Below are 20,079 nucleotides of genomic sequence, written 5' to 3' on the forward strand. Positions count from 1 at the left end.
TGCTTTAATATTTTTATTACAAGTGAGTTTTAGCACCATGAGACCGAGACTGGAGGGTGCATTGCATAATACTGCTGGATGTGAACTTCAAGGAATAGTTGTATGCTAACATTGAGGAATTATTTGATACAAGTGCAGGATCATTCTGTAGTTGGTTCACGATGTGGAAATCTACAATCAACATTAGAGGGTTGGCAAAATCTGAACATAAAGGAATACACAACACAATTGCGGAAGATAACGAACGTTTGAATTTTATAAAAATAGGTTACCAACCTAAAACCCTTGTCTCTGTTGGAAATTAACAAAAACCTTGCTGCACACAAAGTTGTGGCAGAGCAGGAAGTTAAACTGCTTGGGAAATCTACATTGGCTAGAATCTATGGGGAGCATTAGACACAAAGATGCTACCATGTGTGCTAGGCTCCTCTCATGGAAGGTCCATTCATATAACCTCAATGTGCCCCACTAGGGGTGACCATCTATGCGCTCACGAATATATTCCTAACACTTTGTAGTTGTTGTGTTTTTTGTTTTTTAATTCTTTTTATTGACAAAAGAAATCAACAATACAATACACAAACATTGACCAGGGTGTACCGGGTGTCTATTGTTACATATTTATGAATGTAGCTCCCGACAATAACAGCAAGAGATTTAATCCAAAGAAAACGGGCCTAGGCGTCCTCTCGATCCACGTCTGTAGGTTCAAGTTCTGGCGGTTCACAGATATCACCACGATAGGCATTCCAGGCTCCCCAGATCTTGACCCATTTGCGGGGACTTCCCCGGACACATACACTGACTTCTCAGGAAACATACACCAGTCAAGATCTTCCATCCACTTCCTTACTAGAGGTGCCCGGGAGGCACCCCAGAGCTGCGCTATATTTCGTTTAGCAATCACACACGCGAGAGCCACCCAGACCTTACCATGGCTTGGCAGGTCTGTAGGCTCCCACACATTCAACAAGCATCTCCTAGCCTCCAGCTCGACACTCACTCCCCATACTGCACTCATTTTTGTATGTATCTTGGTCCAGAAGTCACAAACCCTCTCACATTACCACAATATGTGTAGGAACGTTCCAGGCAGCCCACACCCATTTCGGCAGTCAGCAGACCCAGCCAGTTCCATCCTCTGCAATCCCGGACCTGTGACATAGGAGCGATGTAAGATTCTAAGTTGGACCAAACGGAGCCTCACAGGGACCGCCACTTCCTTGGGGGACGCCACCGCCTCCCTCCAGTCCTCGTCTTCCAGAACAAAGCCATCAGCAACCCACTGTCCACGCAGCACCACCAAGGGGTCTTCAGTATGGTTGATCAGCTTGCAATATGTTAAGGAGATCGCCCTAGTAGGTACTAGACCATCAAGTAATCGATCCTCCAGTGGGGAGGCCACTGAAAGCGTCTTCCCCTCTGGGGACAATGGCGCTCAAAGCATGACTAATCTGAAGATATCTAAACCGTTCCATCTCATTCAGTTGGTGTTTAGCCTGCAATTCCTCTAATGTCAGCACCCTGTCCTTACCCCATATATCTCGGACCTGGGTGATACCGATCATGTCCCAACGATCAAACCCCTTGGTTTTCCAGAGCATCCCCAACATCTCAGAACTCCACAAGGGAGTAGCCAATGTCAAGCGACCAGACCATTTGAGGTCTCTGTTGGCCTCATGCCATACTCTTGTGGAGATCGAGGGAGGCCCCACCAACGGGAACCAAACACGCTTCGCATATAGAACACGGGTGTACTCTTCCCCCGGCACTTAACCGCGTTCCATCGCATATCCGGGCCGGGGTCCACCGGGGAGCCGTATATAGCATGATTTATGGGGGCCAGCTGAGAGGCCCAATAGTATTTCCGAATATTGGGCAGACCGATGCCTCCGTCATACCATGGCAGCATCAATTTCGACAGAGCAATGCGCGGCCTCCCCTCCCACAGGAGGCCGCGCTGGAGAGACTCAATCTCGCTGAAGTATGACTGCGGCACCGGGTCGAAGGAGTTCTGTAGTGCGTACAGGAATCGCGGGAGAGCCATCATTTTGAAAAGGGCGGCCCGTCCCAAGAGAGGAAGTGGGAGCGTCTTCCACCGCGCCACGTCCGACCGGAGTTTGGCTAAGGGGGGCAGCAGATTTAACCGGAAGCGCACCTTGGGATCACCAGAGATCTGGATCCCGAGAAAGCGAAAGCTGACCGACTCCAGTCTCACAGGGCAGTTCTCAGGTACTCTAGGGGGGTCTCCGCTCAACACAAAAAGGACGGACTTCGCCCAATTGCTTGCAAATCCCGAATACCTGCCGAAGATGGCCAGAACATCCATGAAAACAATAAGGGAACTGCGTGGGGAGGTCAGGTATAGCAAAATATCATCAGCGTAAAGCGAAATCTTGTCCTCCCATTCCGCAGTCCAACGCAACCCTCTGATCGAGCAGTCACACCGCACCCAAGCCGTTCTAAAGCCAAAGAAAACAGAAGAGGCGAGAGGGGACATCCCTGTCGCGTTCCCCGTCGGAGAGAAAACTCACGTGATTTATGGTTGTTCATGACCACGCGAGACATGTGGGCCGAATATAGGAGACTGACCCAGCCAAGAAATACAGGGCCAAACCCCAGCTTAGTCAAAACGGCAAAAAGATAGGGCCACTCCACCTGGTCAAAAGCCATAGTAGCGTCTAGAGACAACAAAACTGCTGGTTCATGGATGTGGGACGACCTGCCACCACACCATGCAACCAACGGAGATTAAGTGCGGTGTTACGCCGGGGCATAAAACCGAACTGATCTGGCTGGATCAAGGTCGAGATGACTTTTACCAGTCGGGTGGCCAGCAGTTTAGCCAGGATCTTGGGCTCCGCGTTTAACAAAGATATAGGGCAGTACGAGGAGCAATCCAGTCTGGGTTTACCCTCCTTATAAATTACTACAATGTTGGCAACTCGTTGGTCATAGGGCAGCATCCCACGATTCCGGCTTTCCATGTACATGTCTTTCAGGTACGGGGCCAGTCGGTCTGCATCTGGCTTAAACAATTCAATGGGAAGACCGTTGGGGCCCGAAGCCTTACCAGAGTGGACCCCTCTTATAGCCATAGCCACCTCATCGTCGGTGAGGGCGGAGTCCAGCAGTTCCCTATGATCGTCCGACAATGCAGTCATCGGTATATCACGAATCATGTCAGCGTTTTCGACCTCAGTAAACGTTCCGGCAGCGGTGTACACCTCCCCATAGTATCGCGCAAATTCCTTGACTATCACCTGAGGATCCGACGTGACCGCAGGACCCACGTTCAGTTCAGGCACCAAACGAGACCCCCAGTCACCCTTTTCCAACCAGGCGATCAACTTCCCCGCCTTATCACCATGCTCATAGATCCTGCTCTGTGTTGAGGCGAGCTGTACCTTCGCGCGTCATTGACTTGTATTCGTCCCGGAGCAGCCCGAGGCGATGACTCGCCCCCGGGTCACTCCCGGAGGAAGCTGCGATTTCTAAGGCCACAAGCTCCGCCTCTACTCTATCCAATTCCTCCCTCCTCTTCTTCTGCCCGGGGACAAGGGAGAGGGCCTCCCCTATTATTACAGTCTTGTACGCTTCCCAGAGGGAACACCTCGATGCCTTCATTCGCGCGGAAAAAATGATCTCTGGCCCGGATAAGTTCCTTTTTAACCACAGGGTCTTTCAGACGCCATGCACTTATGGGAGCTATTCTACCAACATCGCCCTGCCCTAAACACAGCCAAAGCCAGATCGCCGAGTGGTCAGAGACTCCCCTCGCCAGGTGGGTTGCTTCTCTAATGAAGGTCGCCTGGGCCGCCAGCAAAAGCACATGATCAATTCTGGAGAGGGAGTGGTGTGCCGCAGAGGCGTGTGTATACTCTGTGGCACCTGGGTGTCTGAGACGGCAAGCATCCAACAACCCTGACGTGGAAATAAAATCGGGTAGCCTCCTACGAGAGGGCAACAACACACGGAAGGGGTGCCTATCTAGTTCGCCATCCATGACTGCATTAAAGTCCCCGCCCAGCACCATGATACCAACGGGCAATGTGAGAAACAATCGACATAAGTCACAAAACGTATCAGTCTGCAACGCCGGGGGGGACATAAATAGACACAAACGTAATCGTTCTACCATCTCAGAGACCCGATACGCCTATATAGCGACCACGATTGTCAGACCAGGTCGATCGGATCGTAAATGGAAAGGAGTTCTTCACTGAGATACCCACTCCCATCGAACCAGAAGTAAAACCAGCATGAGCAACAAGCTTATACCCTCCCCTGTGTAGCGCCATACATCGCTTCCCCATTAGATGCGTTTCCTGCAGCAATACTATAACCGGCATGTGCCGTCTAATGAGTTGTGTATGAATAAGGGGGTTTACCCAAACATAGTCACTGGGACCTGGGTTCGAAAGGTACTAGGAGGAAGGGGTCCCAGTCTGAACGTAGAACAATATACACAAATCAAAGAATTAATTACCAAAACACTGAATGGATCCACACTGTTTTAATTCACAATGGGATAAGGTATAATGAATATACACAACAAATTGTCAAACGCAGTTAGCGGTTGTACAGTGCCCCAGGGGAGAAGAAGGGAGGGAGGTGGCCGTCTTGATTTAATTGCCGAATTTTTTGGCTATTTTGGTTTTGTATAATGCTGCCAATAAAGTTTTGCTAAATTGACTGATTTAACTGTCACTAATACCTTTCATCTCCACATCCTCACTTGATCACCACCTCCCTCCCTTCTTCTCCCCTGGGGCACTGTACAACCGCTAACTGCGTTTGACAATTTGTTGTGTATATTATTTATACCTTATCCCATTGTGAATTAAAACAGTGTGGATCCATTCAGTGTTTTGGTAATTAATTCTTTGTCTAATGAGTTGGCTCACCATGGTGCGTTTTATCTTATCACCCAATCCATTCACGTTCCTGCTGAGGACGGAGAACCCCAGGCCCTGTCTAGCGGAAGCCATGCATCCTTCCAATAAAGAAAAGGAGATTCGAGGCCACCCTTAGCAATCCCTGGTCACTTACAACAGACAAATCAACACATAAAAATCCCCAACAGCCGAACCCCTGGCCCCCCCACCCTGAACCCCTGCATGTAGCGAATGCACATCCCCAACTCGCAGTGTGCCTGTCACCCCCACTAACAAGTATCTAAAGGTAGAAAAACGGAGGAGGACCTTACAACAAGCCGCCCGCCCCAACCATCCCAAATCAACCGTATTCCCCCCCCCCCCCTACCAGAACATTCACTGAAAAAGAGTCTCAAGCAAAAAAATAGTCCAGAGTGGGGAGTGAGGGGGGGAAGGAACAGCCCCGACCAGACCACCTGCGCCAGTAATAGGATAAATGTGGCTTTCAGTTCCAAGCATCGCGCTATTCTCCATTGTCCATTCGGGCCTGAGCCCCAGTGTCCGATCCTTCCACTCGGTCTAGCCAGTCCGCTGCCACCTCAGGGTTATCAAAGAACCAGGTCTTTCCATCATGTTCAATCCTCAATCGTGCGGGATACAGCATTGAGTATTTCACATCCCGGTCTCTCAACCGCCGCTTTACGGACATAAAGCCTTGTCGTTGTCTCTGAACCATCTGAGTGAAGTCCGGAAAAAACAACAGCGAAGCGTTCTCGTAGGCCAGCGGCCCTGTGGACCTCGCCGATTGCAAGGTGGTGTCCCGGTCACGAAAGTTCAGGACCCGGGCAATAATAGGACGCGGAGAAGCCCCAACCTTCGGGCGGCCGCTGGGAATCCTGTGCGCCCTCTCCACTGTAAAGAAATTACTGAGGCCCTTCGGCTTGAGATGGTTCAGGATGAGATCCTCGACAAAAAGGTCCGAGGTCGCCCCCTCTGATTTCTCCGGAACCCCCAAAATGCGGACGTTGTTACGGCGTGCCCGACCCTCATATTCATCGAGTTTACTATCAAATTGGTGTTGGGCCGCCTTGAGGTCGCGCACTTCCTTCTGGAGCTCAGAGACATCCTCGAAGAGGCTCGTCGTTTTGACCTCCAAATTCTTGACCATCTCAGTAGTTTTGGTGAGGTCAGCCCTGAGAAGGCCCACCTCAATTGCGACAGTGTCCAATTTTGTGTCCATCTTGCCCAAGGAAGATTGGACCCCAGTGATGGCGGAAATTAGGTCTTTCATAGTGGGGTCGTCGCCGACCGAATCCCCTTCGGTACCTCCAGCCGGAGGTCGCTTTGCTTCGATCGGGGACCCCAGGATATAGCATATTTGTCGATGCGATTCGATTGGACCTGTCTGTTAGTTTTCGAGGTCTTCTGCCGAGGCTTCTCAGAGTCTCTTGATGCCATCTCGATCGCAAAGGCAGGGGAAACCCACCACTCCTCAGTCGAGTGTAGGCCAGTACTGCGATGGTCAGGTCGAAAGGCGCACGTTGTTGCAGCCGCGACTCGAATGCAACAAAGCAGGATCCGACCGGCCACTTCCGGTCTCTGCGGCTGATGTTGTGACACTCCGTCCCAGCTGGTGCCACACCAGGGTCCCCGGTCTCTGCGACCACAGGGCCCAATTTTCTTGACGACGATTATCGGTCGCCGCAGCCACCAAATGAGCCAGAATTTCACCTAGCGACTCAGGTACTGGTCCCCCACCCAATGGTAGGGGGAATAGGCTCAGGATACTGTGCCGGATAGTCGGTCAGGATGTGGTGGCCGGTGGAGCCGATGCTCAAGCGGCCATCTTGGTCGCTGGCTTGACTCCTCCCACCATAGTTGTTGATTTTTAAACATTGCTTTAGAAATCCCCCAAAATACTTCCTTCCACTGGTGCATTTTTTTTCAACCCCCATCTAGTTCATATCTCATTACCCTGGGTAGACGATGTAAACATAACTAAAGGGCAATAGATAAACGAAATTAAAACAGCAATAGATTGCCTCTCCTTGAGTAAGGCCCTTGGATCTTATTGAAAAATCTTACAAGGCTTTCAAAGACTTCTTGCTGCTCAGTTACTGAAAATGTACCATGAGGCCTTGGAACTGGACTGTCTGCCAGATACGAGGAAGGAAATAATAAGGTCACTTTGAAACCTGATAAGGATGAAGAATTATACCACTCTTACTGACATTTTAACTTTTAACCTGGATAACAAAATCCTAGACATATTGGTCTTCAATAGGCTTACACTCTAAGAACCATTTTCTCTCAGGTCTCAAATCCACCTTAAACTGCATGTTGTTTACTTATTTCTGGATGCAGTCAGGGCCTCCAGCTCACTGCAATGGCACTTCCTACTGGCAATTCCAGATAGATTGGGAATTGTTAGAGGTTTTATCAGCATCTTTAATTCTAGTCATATGGTTTGAATTAATCATGAACTATTCATCAGAGCCCTTTACAGTATGCAAAGGCACCCTACCGGGATGCCCTCTCTTGCTGTTTCGTTTCACTCTGGCGGTGGATCCTCTAGCCTGCAGGACGTGTAATTCATTTGGGAGTGGAGGAGGGGGGGGGCTCAATGCTTACCAGAAGAATATTGATTTCTCTTTATGCATAATTATAAACCGGAACAAATCTGAAAATGTCCCACTTTCCTCGCCTGTTGATTCTGGGTTCTCTCTCAGATGGTTAATTGGAATCTGTAAGATACTTTGGAATTCTTAAACACGAAGACCGAGACATAATCACATAAGCAGACTCTAGACTGTTTGTCGAAAGTGGAATCCCAAGTGCTAGGGTGGATTAAACATCTACACTGTATAGCCGAACACATTCCTATCTTTAAAATGGTATTATTCCCAAAATTCGTATATCTGTTCACTAATATGCTCATCCTGTTAAATAAGCACTTTCTTACAAGGATAAAGAGCATTGTCGAGACTGGTTTTGCCTGGTGAGCAACCTACAACTAAATGGGAAATACTTACTCTCAGTTTGAAAAGGAATCTTTGCCCTCCCTGACTTGGAGTTATATTATGTTAAAGCAAACTTCTCATTCTTAATAAAGAATGGACAAACACTGCTGTATGCAGTCAGAAAGCAAAGTTTACTTGTTTTAGGTCGAGCGAGAACAGCCAGCGACTAACTGCACTGTTCCACTGGGGGTTACAGTCCGCAGACTTTTAAACCTTTCGAGCTACATAGGGGAACATTACACTGAAGACAATTAGCGAAAAGTAAGTTATTGTGGACCAGCAATAATCAGGAGGCCCACCCTGGGTGCATCAAAACTGCCTGCAAGCACATCGAGGAAACCCACAAGCTAAAAACACCTTGTGTGTGCATGCTATCAACAGCATGTACACAGTCTCAGTCTCTCCAGAGAAAAAGAGCAACGTAATAATATGAATTGCTAAATGACATACAGCTTATTAAATGGATGAACAGTTGTTCTTGAAATATATTTACTTTCACAATCCGTCCTTTGAACAATTGTTCAACGTTAATATAAGAATCAAACTATATGCATTCATTCCATTGCCTCTTGTTCTCGCTAAATCGTGGTACCCGAAGCATGAATGTTGCTCGGGGTGGAGGTACACAGCTGAAGATAGGCTTGACAACAAACTGGGAGCATATTCATGCACAGACACACAACCAATATTGTAATCACGATATGATTTTCAGTGAAGTCCAATCCCAGTGAAGAAATCACATCCCATAATTTATGTTCAGCAAAATTATGATACATTTAATTCTTTGTGATCAGCATTCATCTTTTGTATGGCAATGTTCTCATGATATTCTTTACTAAAATGGGAATAAATTGAATGCAGAGCTTTCTCGTTGACATTGTCTTTATCCATCCAGGTCGTGGGCCTTCATTCCTCGTCCTCCTCTGTTCTTTATGTCCGCCATCATTAGGCTGTGAGTGGTCACCAGTACTTCACAGCTATTAACTCTCTAGAAAGTCTACCATTGGTTGAATTCAAAAGATGGACTTGTAATTGTATTTAGTGGCACTGATGGATGGGAAGAATACGTTGCATGAATTGTGAAGCCAAGTCTTTCTGGGGCATGGATTGTACCAGGGTCTCTGCTGTGTCGAAGGTTCATAAGGGGGGGGTATACCCCTGTCCGGTGTGTCGGTGGTGGATGTAGAAGCTAGTAATAAAGTACAAACCACCATCAGAATATACCGAATTTTGCTAATAGAGGTCATTTCAATGTAATCCATTCGTAGCTTCTCGAAGGGCATCTGTGGTGAAGCAAAATGTCCTTGTGGAACCTTTGTTCCCCTTGCCTACATTGTACTGAGCGCAAGTCATACAGAGTTAGCATGTCTGCACATCCATTCTCTGTATCTAGGCTTTTGTCTTAACTGTGCCATACTATTGGTCAACCCATCCTGACCCAAATGAGTGGGGCTGTGCATCATCAAAGTCATAGAACATAACAGTGCATTGGGCAGGAGATATCTTTTTCTGTGCATTGTTATCCAATAAGCGTGCGTGCCCGCTATTGCCCAATTGTAACTTGTTTCTGCATGCAAGTATTCCTTCGGGCTAAAGTCTTGTGGACCCTTTGCCATGTCAGTTTCAGAGGGGGCTACATATGTGAGGCCAGTGGGGAAGGAGGCAGTCCTTTTGGCTTGTTTTTTCTGCAAAATTATTTCACCTTCCCACATCAGTTATTTTCTTATTTGCGCTACATTTTATCACAGACACTTTGGGAGATACGGACAGTGTTCAGTAATCTTGTTATCAACACCCCATGTTGTATTTTAGTGCCTTGTGAAGTAATAAACCATCTCGGTGCCCATAATCCACAAAAAGTGTGGGTGACACCAGAGGCATATTGACTGTCTTTATAAATGTGCACCCTTTTCCTCAAGGACAGTTCACAGGCTCTGGCTAGTGCCATGAGTTCTGCTGCATTGGCGGAGTTTTCCCGTACCTTGAATGTCTCCACTACTGTACTGAGCATGGTGATAGCATATGATGCCGTAGTACTGCCAGACAGCAATTTAAAACAGGACCCATCCACCCAGAGATCTCCATCCCTATCTGACACGTCGATCCAACCTTTTGTCTGATCTTCTGTCTGTAACACGCAGTCGGGTACCTCATCCATTCCTAAAGTCTTAACATTGCACACTATAGGCAATAAGGTAGCAGGATTAAGAGTCTTGCATCAGTGTAAAGTTACATGTGAGCTAAAAAGACACAATTCATAATGAGTCAGTGGAGCATTGGTAAGATCTTTGTCCTATTCAACAATAAATCCACAGATTAAGGTACATAGACATGTACAGTATGTCAAATAAGAAGAGAGAAGAATCTGGTGTGGTGTAGAACACCACTGTGGATCCTTCCTGCATTTCTTCTTAGAGTTCGGTCTTCAGAGGTGAAGATGCAGACGTAGACAATATCATGGTCGTGTGGCTATTTGGGAGCACATTGCACACTTCTAAAGATCACTTGAGTAAAGTGTGTAATCTTGGATAAATCACGTCAGTTCCCATATTTACTAAAGTTGTGGGTATATGCTAAGTGCTATATCGATGGCTGGGCAATCACACTTGCTTCTATGACTTCTACAGAATCTAATACGCAAATGTAGGTCAGCTATGTGAAATTTTAATGCAGAAGTCTTCCTAGGATTACGTTTGGAAAATATGACTGTTGCAGGTGTACTGCCATAATTCTGGGAACTTGTTTGAATTACTAAAGTCGTAGACTTGAGGGTCCCTCCTCGCTACACCTTCCAACTGAGGATTTCGATTTTGAAACATTTTGGTGTTTATGTACAGTATCTGGGCAGCCATGACAGATCGGTGACAGCCACTAAAAGTGCACCCTGAGAAAGGCAGAGAACCCACAGCATACATACTGATTAAATGGAGATACTCATACTTGGAGAGCAAAAATGGTTTAAGGAAAAAACAATGAAGAGGGTTGGGCAAGATTAACCAGCAACATCTACACAAAGTGCCCCGTGGAAACTCTGGGAATGGCATGGAGCACAAAATGTAGGAAGACAGTCGTAATGTTACAGCGAAGACGTAGATGAAGACTAACATAGGCAGTTCCATGCTGAGGGCTACTGAAGGTGGAGTATGTTTTCCATTGTCAAACTCAGTTAAACTTTCACAGTGGAAGTGTTTGGACTCCCACAGAGTGCACACCACACAGATGCATCACTGTGGAGTGAATATAGTATTAGAGCAAAATCAGACAGCCTGTGTCACAAAGTTGTGTGTGCTTGTTAAGTTGGTAATGCAAGCGTCCATCCTCATGACTGCTAGGCATTAAGAAAAAGATGGCCTTCTTATTCTAGATCAATTTACTCCCACACAACATTGCTGTATGGTAATGTAATATTATGTGAGGAGTAGATTCCAAACAAGGGTGAGTTGGACTGTGATCTTCCGCAAACACATCAGTTTGTGACCACTTAACCGCTTTTCCCAAAATTGACCACTCTGGAAATGGTCAGAGATATACTCCGGACAAGCCCCGGATTAAATCGCTTTCCAAGGTGGATAGTGGGATGGAATATGTTCACTTTTTACTGCAGTTTAGGGAAATCTATTTCTCTACATCTCTTATATTTGGATGGATGTGACGCTTTAGCAGGAGGAGAGTTCTTTGTCTTAACTGTCACATGAGGCTGTAAACTGGCCCCCTATGACCTTGTGCAGTAGGAAGGTACGACCTTCTTGTCCAATTGGCAAAATGTAAATTAAGATTTGTTGTCCTAAGTCCCTAAGAATAGGTGTTGGGCTTTAGGAATTCAACATCCCTGTTAGCAATAGTTTAATAAATATACAGATCTTGAGTACATGTTGCACATAATAACAATTAGGCAGCAATGAAAAATATTAGATTTTATATTCATCTGTTTTTAATCCCTTACATTTTGTTTTGCACAGCTTAAGGGTATGATAAAATGGCGAAGGAAAGCAGTCTAAAAAAGTCCTTCCAGGACAGCCTGGAGGACATCAAGGAGCGCATGATGGAGAAGAGGAACAAGAAGTTTGCCAAGGTGGCTGCGGCCAACAAGGTCATCTCTACGAAGGTGAAAACTAAAATACTCAGTAAGTTATTTTCATTTTCTTTTTGAAGTTCCCATTTGGTATTTGCCATAACGTTTCTACGAAAAATGGTCTTTACTTTTCTGTTTGTTTATGTGGATTTCTCAGATACTTGTGATTATTGTACGGACACCAAGATCAACGAAAAAAATTAAAATCAGTGAGTTATAGGGAGAACAAACTTCAGGGATGCTATCATTGATGTGTGGAAAGTTTGTTTGTGAGTACATTGATCAGGGCCTCTCTGAGACCACAAGCAGTTGGAGAGCTTTGCACATGCTTCAATTTTGGGCCCTCTAGCGTTTAAGCCTCAGTTTTGGAGACACTTTACGGTCCATGACTGAAGAATATGAGGTGATAGTTCTGTGTGGCTTCAGCTTGGGCGCTTATGTTGATCATAGCATTAATCCTGATTAAAGGTTTATTATGCCTAAATTATCTTGGAAGTATTTGGTCAACACCATTAGAATTGATCTAACAAGAATTATATTTAAAACTGGTTTAATCAGACAAACAGGTGAGCTCTGGGCTTCTGATCCCTTGAAATAGAAACAAAAAGCGAAGCATCTCCCACATTAACAAAATCGATTTGTCTTTAGGTTCTTTTGAAAGGATTTAGAACTTGTCATTTGGCCTTTAGTGCTCTGGTATATTGTTCCGTAGCCTGATAGCCCTGGATAGAAAGTCCCTACCCCCTGTCCTGCTTCTAATAATCTTAGGCGGCACTAACAATTGCTTCTGACTTGTTTGCAAAGACTGGTATCAAAGTTATATGGTGCTATTTTTTTCTATATTGGATATTGGATATTGGAAGGGTATTTCTAAAGCGCAGACGGTCGCTCCGGAAGGAGCATCATGGCGCTATGGATCCTGTTGCCAATTCACAGAGTGAAGTGAGGGAGGCTAGATGGCAGCTTTAGACCAATCGTCGGGAAGATTGAAAATCCAGGTTTTGAGGAGCTTCCTGAATGGCTTCTCAACTGTTTGAAGCCTGAGATGCCTTGGCATACTATTCCAGGCTTTAATAGCCAAGGTGTTTAGAGTTTTGCCGCCTTTAGATTTCAGGTTGAATTTAGTGGGGGTCATGAGGTTATCTTGTGAAGATCTGAGGGAGCGGCACGGAGTATAATGGGGGAAGCGTCTAGTCAAGTAGGAAGGACCGGATTTGTTGAAGGCTCGGAAGGCTACGATGAGAATCTTGAAGAGTATTCTCTTGTGCAAGGGGAGCAAATGTAAAGTTTTAAGGGCTGAGGAGATTGAAGATTTACGTGGAAGTTTTAAGACTAGCCGAGCGGCAGTGTGCAGGACACTTTGTAGTTTGGCGAGAGTGGACTTTTTGGCCCCTGCCATAAGTCCATTGCAGTAGTCCACTCGAGAGAGTATGAGGGCTACTGCCACAGTTTTTCTGGAGTCAAGCGGGAGGAAATCGAAAAATTTCCTTAAGGACTTTATTATGCCAAAGCATTTTCCCGCTGTGGTCGAGGCATGGAGATCGAAGGAGAGCTCGGAGTCGAAGAGAACCCCGAGGTTCCTGGCTGATGAAACAGTTTGAGGTGGAGCTGCAGAATTGTCCGGCCACCACAGGGCAGGGCAGAAAGAAGCATTTTTTCCGATGGGAAGAATATCGGTTTTATTCGAGTTGCAGCGCAGATGGTTGGCGTCCATCCATTGGAAGACTGCTGAAAGGCAGTGTTTCAGATTGAGCTCTGCCGTGTTGGAATTGTCGTCTAGGGGGATGATTAGCTGAGTATCGTCGGAATAGGAGGTGACGGTTATGCCGAACGATTCTATAAGGGTAAGAAGAGGGATAAGATAGATATTGAAGAAGAGGGGGCTCAGAATGGAACCCTGAGGGACTCCACAGGACCCCTTTTTCTCATTAGAATGGTAGGGGCCAAGGGTGACAGTTTGGTACCTGTCACTGAGGAAAGAACTAATCCAGGATAGGGCAGAGTTGGTGACACCGATGTCCATGAGTCTATTGATCAGAATGGAGTGGGAAATGGTGTCGAAAGCTGCCGTGAGGTCAAGAAGGATCAGTATAGCCTTTTTCCTTTGATCTTGAAGGGTTTTGATGGTATCGGTCAGTTCGATCAGGGCCGTCTCGGTGGAATGTTTAGACCGGAATCCGGATTGCTGGGGATGAAGTAAGTTATGAGAATCCAGGAAGGTCTTGAGCTCCTTGTGGACCAACTGTTCCGTTATTTTACCCAGAGCAGGTAGCAGGGTGATCGGGCGAAGGTTAGTCAGGTCTGAAGGGGGTTTGTTCGACTTTTTCATGAGTGGCTTGACCACTCCTTTTTTCCAAGAGCGGGGAACAGAACCGGATATGAGGGATTGGTTGATTATTGCATTGATGGAGGGGTTGACTTCATCAATGATGAGGTGAAGGATCTTAGGTGGACAGGGGTCAGAGGGGGAGCCAGATTTGCAGGAGAGGATCGCTTCTCTGGTCTGAGACAAGGAAACCGGAGTAAAGCTTTTGAGACTATTAGCCGGTGGGCAAGATTGTTCCAGGTCCGGGATTGGATGAACAGGGGGAGGGGGGGGGGGGGGGGAAGTTTTTATGGATGGAGGTGATTTTGTCATCAAAGTAGTCGGAGATTTTATCACAAAGTTCTTGAGATGGGGGGATTTCCGGTTGAAGAGCTTTAGGTTTGGTAAAGGATTTTACTATTGCAAAGAGGGTTTTTTGCTTTTGGCTGGCATCCTTAATGGCGTTGACATAGTAAGTTTTTTTAGCTGATTTGATGGTTGAAAGATAGATTTTCCTCTGTAGGATGTAATTGCTGCGGCCGCCGTTATCATAGGTTCTACGCCATTTCCGTTCCGCTTTCCTGCAAAGGAGGTGTGCGGCAGTTAGGTCCGGCGTATACCAGGGGGCTTTGATTTTAGTTGTCTTCGAAGCCCTGTCCTGTTTGTAGGGTGGGCATCGATTTGAAATTTCTTGAGAGAGCCATTTATTGAGACAAATTGCATCTCTGTCGATGTCACCCGAGGGAGAAGGGGCATTAGATGGGGAAAGAGGATGAAGGATAAGGTTTTTCTGGATAGTATTCCAGTTGATAGGGTGAACGAGATTGCGCGTGCGTTTATTGCAGGTAGGAGGGCGGCAGCTGGAAATATAAAAGGGGATAAGACAATGATCAGTCCAAATTTGAGGAATGGGGGACAGGGAGGAGAGGGACGGGAAGTTTGAACAAATACCGTCCAAGGAATGTCCATCGGAGTGGGTAGGCAGTTTGACGCTTTGTTGTAGATTGAAGATGTCCAACGACTGCAGAAAGTATCTGGTGTGAGAGTCGGCAGGGGTTTCGAGATGTAAGTTGAAATCGCCCAGGAGAGTAAAGTGTGGGTAGCGGAGAAGGAAGCTTCCAAGTGCGTCGTTTAGAGAGTCCAAAAATTTCGCTGCGTTACCAGGTGGACGATAGATCAGGCCACCGGAGAAGGAGAGCGTTTGGCTGAGCTTGATGCAAAAACCTATGCCTTCTGCGTCAGTAAGAGGATCAAGGCAGAAGGTGTGGCAGCTAAAGGTGTTCCTAAGGATAACTGCAACACCACCTCCTCTGCCTTTCTGTCTATCCTGTCTATGGAAGGAGTAACCCGGGGGGAGGGCAATAGCAATGTCTGGGTTACTGTCTTCAGTGAGCCAGGCACAGCTATATATAACTTATGGGCCAGAAAGAAGGCTCTAAACAAGCATTGGCATAGCCAATAGGTCTCGCCTTTGGGACCTTATAAGTATTTAGTTATGCAGCACAATATCCTTACTGCAACAACATTAACTGTTGCATGGCTAAACACTTATAAGGTCCCAAAGACGAGACCTATTGGCTATGCCAATCTGTCGATCTAGCTATCTATCCACATATGTATGTGAGTGTACATACAGACACACATGCACAGCACTCATTTGTTCATTAGATAGGACTGTAGATGTGCACACATCATGTGAAAATTCCTCATAGTCTAACCCTACATGCCGAAGAGCACTCTAAAAAGTCAAATAATTCAGAAATACTTTGCAAACATGTTAAACTCATTTAACACGCCTTTTGTGGGCCTGAACACAAAAAGGTTTTCTTCCCAAATAACCTAAAACTGCTGACGAGGGGTCATTTGATGATACCTGGCACATGCTGCATCAGCACTACATTTGTTCGAGTCGAGGCGCTGAATAGTACTTCCCCAAGACAGTAAACCCGAGGCCACATCCTGTTTAATGCAAATCTGGCAATGTTAGGATATGTAATGAGGTCTGCTGCAGGGTACCCTTTCGGAGTCCTGCGTCTGATAGAAAGGATCAGCTAGCGGCAGTCATTTGAAGCCTTCACTCTGTCACTGCTGTGAATGTGAAAGCTTCGCTGGGGCAGGGAGAGGTGCAGGTTTACAGTAGGATTCTTTGTGACAATCGTAGGACGCGGGTGCCGTCCCAGTGACTGGGCCTGGCTGTGCACAGCAATGGCTCTTCGGAGTTTGTTAGCCGGGTATCAGGAAAAAGAACTGGGGAGCAGATATGGGGACACTCGAGTCACAAACCCCCTGCTTTGTTTAAGGGGTGGCTGGGGACCCAGATCATTTCTTTGACGTCATCTAGTTCTTGCACTGTGAATCGCCTGAAAGAGTATCTCAATGCAATAAAAATATGCACCGTTAAGGAGTTCAGTATCGGGGATAGGAAGACAACGGATATATTTAAAGTTACACATACACACTTGTGAAAAAGCCAGGATGTTTTTTGTTTTATACTCCTATATGATTTCATATTCACACTTTCATAAAAGTGCTGAACTAAAATACTTAAAATAAATGTGAATTTAGTAGTCGTAGGTTTGGATAGTCTTATTGTTGAAAAATATTTTTAAATCAACAGTAAATAAAAAGAAGGGCAGAGAGCACACACTTTCTACTGCTGCTGGTAGCTTTTAAAGTACTGTGACCATATGTGATCTCCACTGAAGCAACACCCATGTGGTCTGGGCAATTAACACCTTGACAAAGGTTCACCGACAAATCAGAAAGCAAACGACTATATAATTAACAGCACATGCACAATCTGAGTTCACCAGCACACTCCTGTACCGCACTAGATCTGACCCATTAGAAGCACAACCACACTTCCCCTAAAAAAGCTGTGCATTGCCAGGCAGCAAAGCACAGAAATGTCAGTCACATGGGCCCGGTTCCAGCGCTGAACATAGTCCAACAGAGTTAGTACCATTAGGAGAGCCTGTGTCTCCAAAGAATTGTACTCTTTCAGGTTGATATCATCGGGCTGGTGTTAGAACAGGGTATAGTGAATGGCTGGCACTGTACCAGTGGCAATGGCTGTCCTAGAGATACGTTATTAGCATATATAGGTATATTACAATATAATCAGTATCTCCTAAACACGTGCCCTAAACCCCCTTGTAAACATCTGTATCTTTAAATCCAAGTGATCAGATGCATGACAACGCCTAATGCTTACCACTGTTACTGTACAGTTTCTGGAACATATTTCTGTTCACCACCACATACTATTTTTAGCAGCAGCACCATATTCAAGGTCCAGGCAGACAAGGGCTGTGAGGACAAGTTCTAATTGGCATCTGATGCAATGTGCTATCTAAGCAGGTGAAGTGCACGTAAGTCCTGCAGACTAATGCACAGAAGTGGTTCATTATATACTGCAGCTTCCATTTAAAGCCACCTCTGACATAGGACAAAGTACTCTGGTGCCTAAGGCTGGCTGCATCTGCGCCCATCCTATGAAACTCTTAGATGGTCCCTGAAAGTGCTGCAGTGTCTGTGCCAGAGCCTTAACCCTTGCAGAGTGTTCACAGTCCATGGAAGTGGCTGACCCAATTCCGTGGAGAACACACTTCGTCCACCTCCCCTTTAAGGCATGGATGTACAGTATGTATTTGCTTATTTAAACTATTCGGTTTTAAGGCATGAGTGGGAGGGAACACAAGAGAACAGTTACGTTAAGGATGAGGGCGAGGGTCACAAATGAAGAGGGTCTCACAATTTCAAACGGGGCTTTCAAGATTCTAGGTTCCACGCGCGAATAGCTCCTACAAAGCAGGGGTGCAATGTGGATTGCGCGGCCGCGAAAGTAATCACGCGCTGTAAGAAAATGAAAGTGAGCGGCTGCAAAAGTGATCGCGTGCTGTAAGGGTGCCGAGAGCTATGCGATGTGCGTGCACCATGACGAGAGAGGAAAGCCAGATGGCGCCTCTGCTCGTCATTGTGCACGTAACTGCACGCTCTATGCCACCGAAAAAGCTGTGGTTGGACTTTGAAAAGCCCACTCACTAAATGTCTCGCCAAATCAGTGCATGCGCTGGCTCAGGCGAGACCTAAAAAAGTATGTTGAACCAGTGTAGTGATTTTCTTGCATAGGAAACATGATTCCCACGTAGCTATGTGGGTAACAACTTGTACGTAGTAAGTATCAAAGACAGAGCCGAGAAGACAAGTTATGGAAGTCATGCTATACAGCCAATTGACCTTTGTAGGAAACAAATTGCTGAGTGACGACAGTTTTGGAAGAAGTGGAAGATGATGGGTAAAAACAAGGAGTGCGGAGCTGCGCTAGTAGTCGAAAAATGTGATTTGTTACTATGGTAACAGTGTTTCAGGTAATATGGTGATTAGAAGTGCTGATTGTTTACATTTAGGTGTCAATACTATTTAACTCATATTTTTGAGAAAAAAAATATTCAAAAGTTTGTATGCGTTACGTATTTGAAACAGTCAATACTCATTCTGCTACAAAATTTCTGTGTGGTATGGGAACAGTCGTCTTCCTGACAACTTGGAAATAAATCTGACCTTTTGGTTTCACAGATTTTTTTTCGCTCCACACTCATAGAAAGAAGAGCAATTTTTTTTAGTTTTTACCATTTTTGTTGCAAACTATCTTTTTTTCTCTTTATTTGATAATTCTGTTTACATGTCCACATTTAACCCTGCCTTGTGATTTTTTTTTTTTGCCCTCTATTGATCTAAATGGAGGACACTATTAAACTACCATGTTTCTTGCTTTTTGCAGATAACAGTGCAGTCATGATGAAAAACGTCCAAGCGAATAACCGGGCTCTAGCTCTAGCACTGGAAGAGGAAAAAATTAAAATGAGACAAGCTCAAGATGTTATCCTTTGTTTGAAGAGGGAATATCAGAGCCTGGTGTTTAAAACACTTGTGTTACGAAGACAGCTCAGCTTGCAACAGTCTTCTGAATCTGCAGAGGTAAGACCTTCCTGCTCACTTCCCATCCCAGTGCAGTGTGATGCATGACACAATTCCCTAGATTCTGTCACTGACGTAGTTATGAGGCTAGATAGTAAAATGGAAAGTCCACTTAGCACAAACCATTGTTTGCCACTCTGTGCATTCATTTGCAAGGGAGAAAAGAGTGTGTGTCCTATAGATGAAGTAGTGTATTTAAAGGCATGAATGATTACCAAATTCCACCACAACACCCTGGAATACCAAGTAGAAGGTAATTTGCTGGTTTTTTAGGTCTCGCCTTTACCATTCCGCAGGAATGGGAAATGGGGAGAATTCAAGTCGGCTATTTTCTCTTCAAACCAAAGGGCTTTCAGCCGCGGTTTTCTTGCAGTTCACGTGAATCACGTGATCAAACATGCACAAGCATTCACTCCCCTAGCAGCACTCCTCCCACACCAGCAACTCCCCCCTCCCACACTAGCACCTCCCCTCTCTCTCCCCGCAAGCACAGCCTTGCCCTTTCCCACACCAGCACCTCCCCCCTCCCACACCAGCACCTCCCCTCTCTCTCCACGCAATCACAGCCTTTCCCTAGCAGCACTCCTCCCACACCAGCACCTCCCCCCTCCCACACCAGCACCTCCCCTCTCTCTCCACGCAATCACAGCCTTTCCCTAGCAGCACTCCTCCCCCCTCCCACACCAGCACCTCCCCTCTCTCTTCACGCAATCACAGCCTTGCCGTCTGGTTATTTTATTCCTCTTCTTTCATTCAGCCATGATCTCACTCCTCCTACAACACCCCGCCTATCCATGCTGCTCTCCTCCACTTATTTTACTTCTG

General features: G+C 46.1%; 1 protein-coding gene across 2 annotated transcripts in view; it reads left to right on the forward strand.

The window, feature by feature from the left end:
• The window catches only part of SGO1 (shugoshin 1), a 211,246-nt gene that overhangs the window by 16,082 nt on the left and 175,085 nt on the right, over window positions 1-20,079 (forward strand). For both annotated transcript variants that reach the window (XM_086942163.1, XM_086942164.1), the window contains 2 exons: window positions 11,857-12,021; window positions 19,058-19,254. In XM_086942163.1, the coding sequence (XP_086798289.1) occupies window positions 11,874-12,021; window positions 19,058-19,254 (345 nt within the window). In that variant the 5' untranslated portion in view covers window positions 11,857-11,873. The remainder of the gene's footprint in view (window positions 1-11,856; window positions 12,022-19,057; window positions 19,255-20,079) is intronic.

The sequence above is a fragment of the Lissotriton vulgaris genome, chromosome 10, assembly GCF_964263255.1.
Source record: "Lissotriton vulgaris chromosome 10, aLisVul1.2, whole genome shotgun sequence".
Classification (NCBI taxonomy): domain Eukaryota; kingdom Metazoa; phylum Chordata; class Amphibia; order Caudata; family Salamandridae; genus Lissotriton; species Lissotriton vulgaris.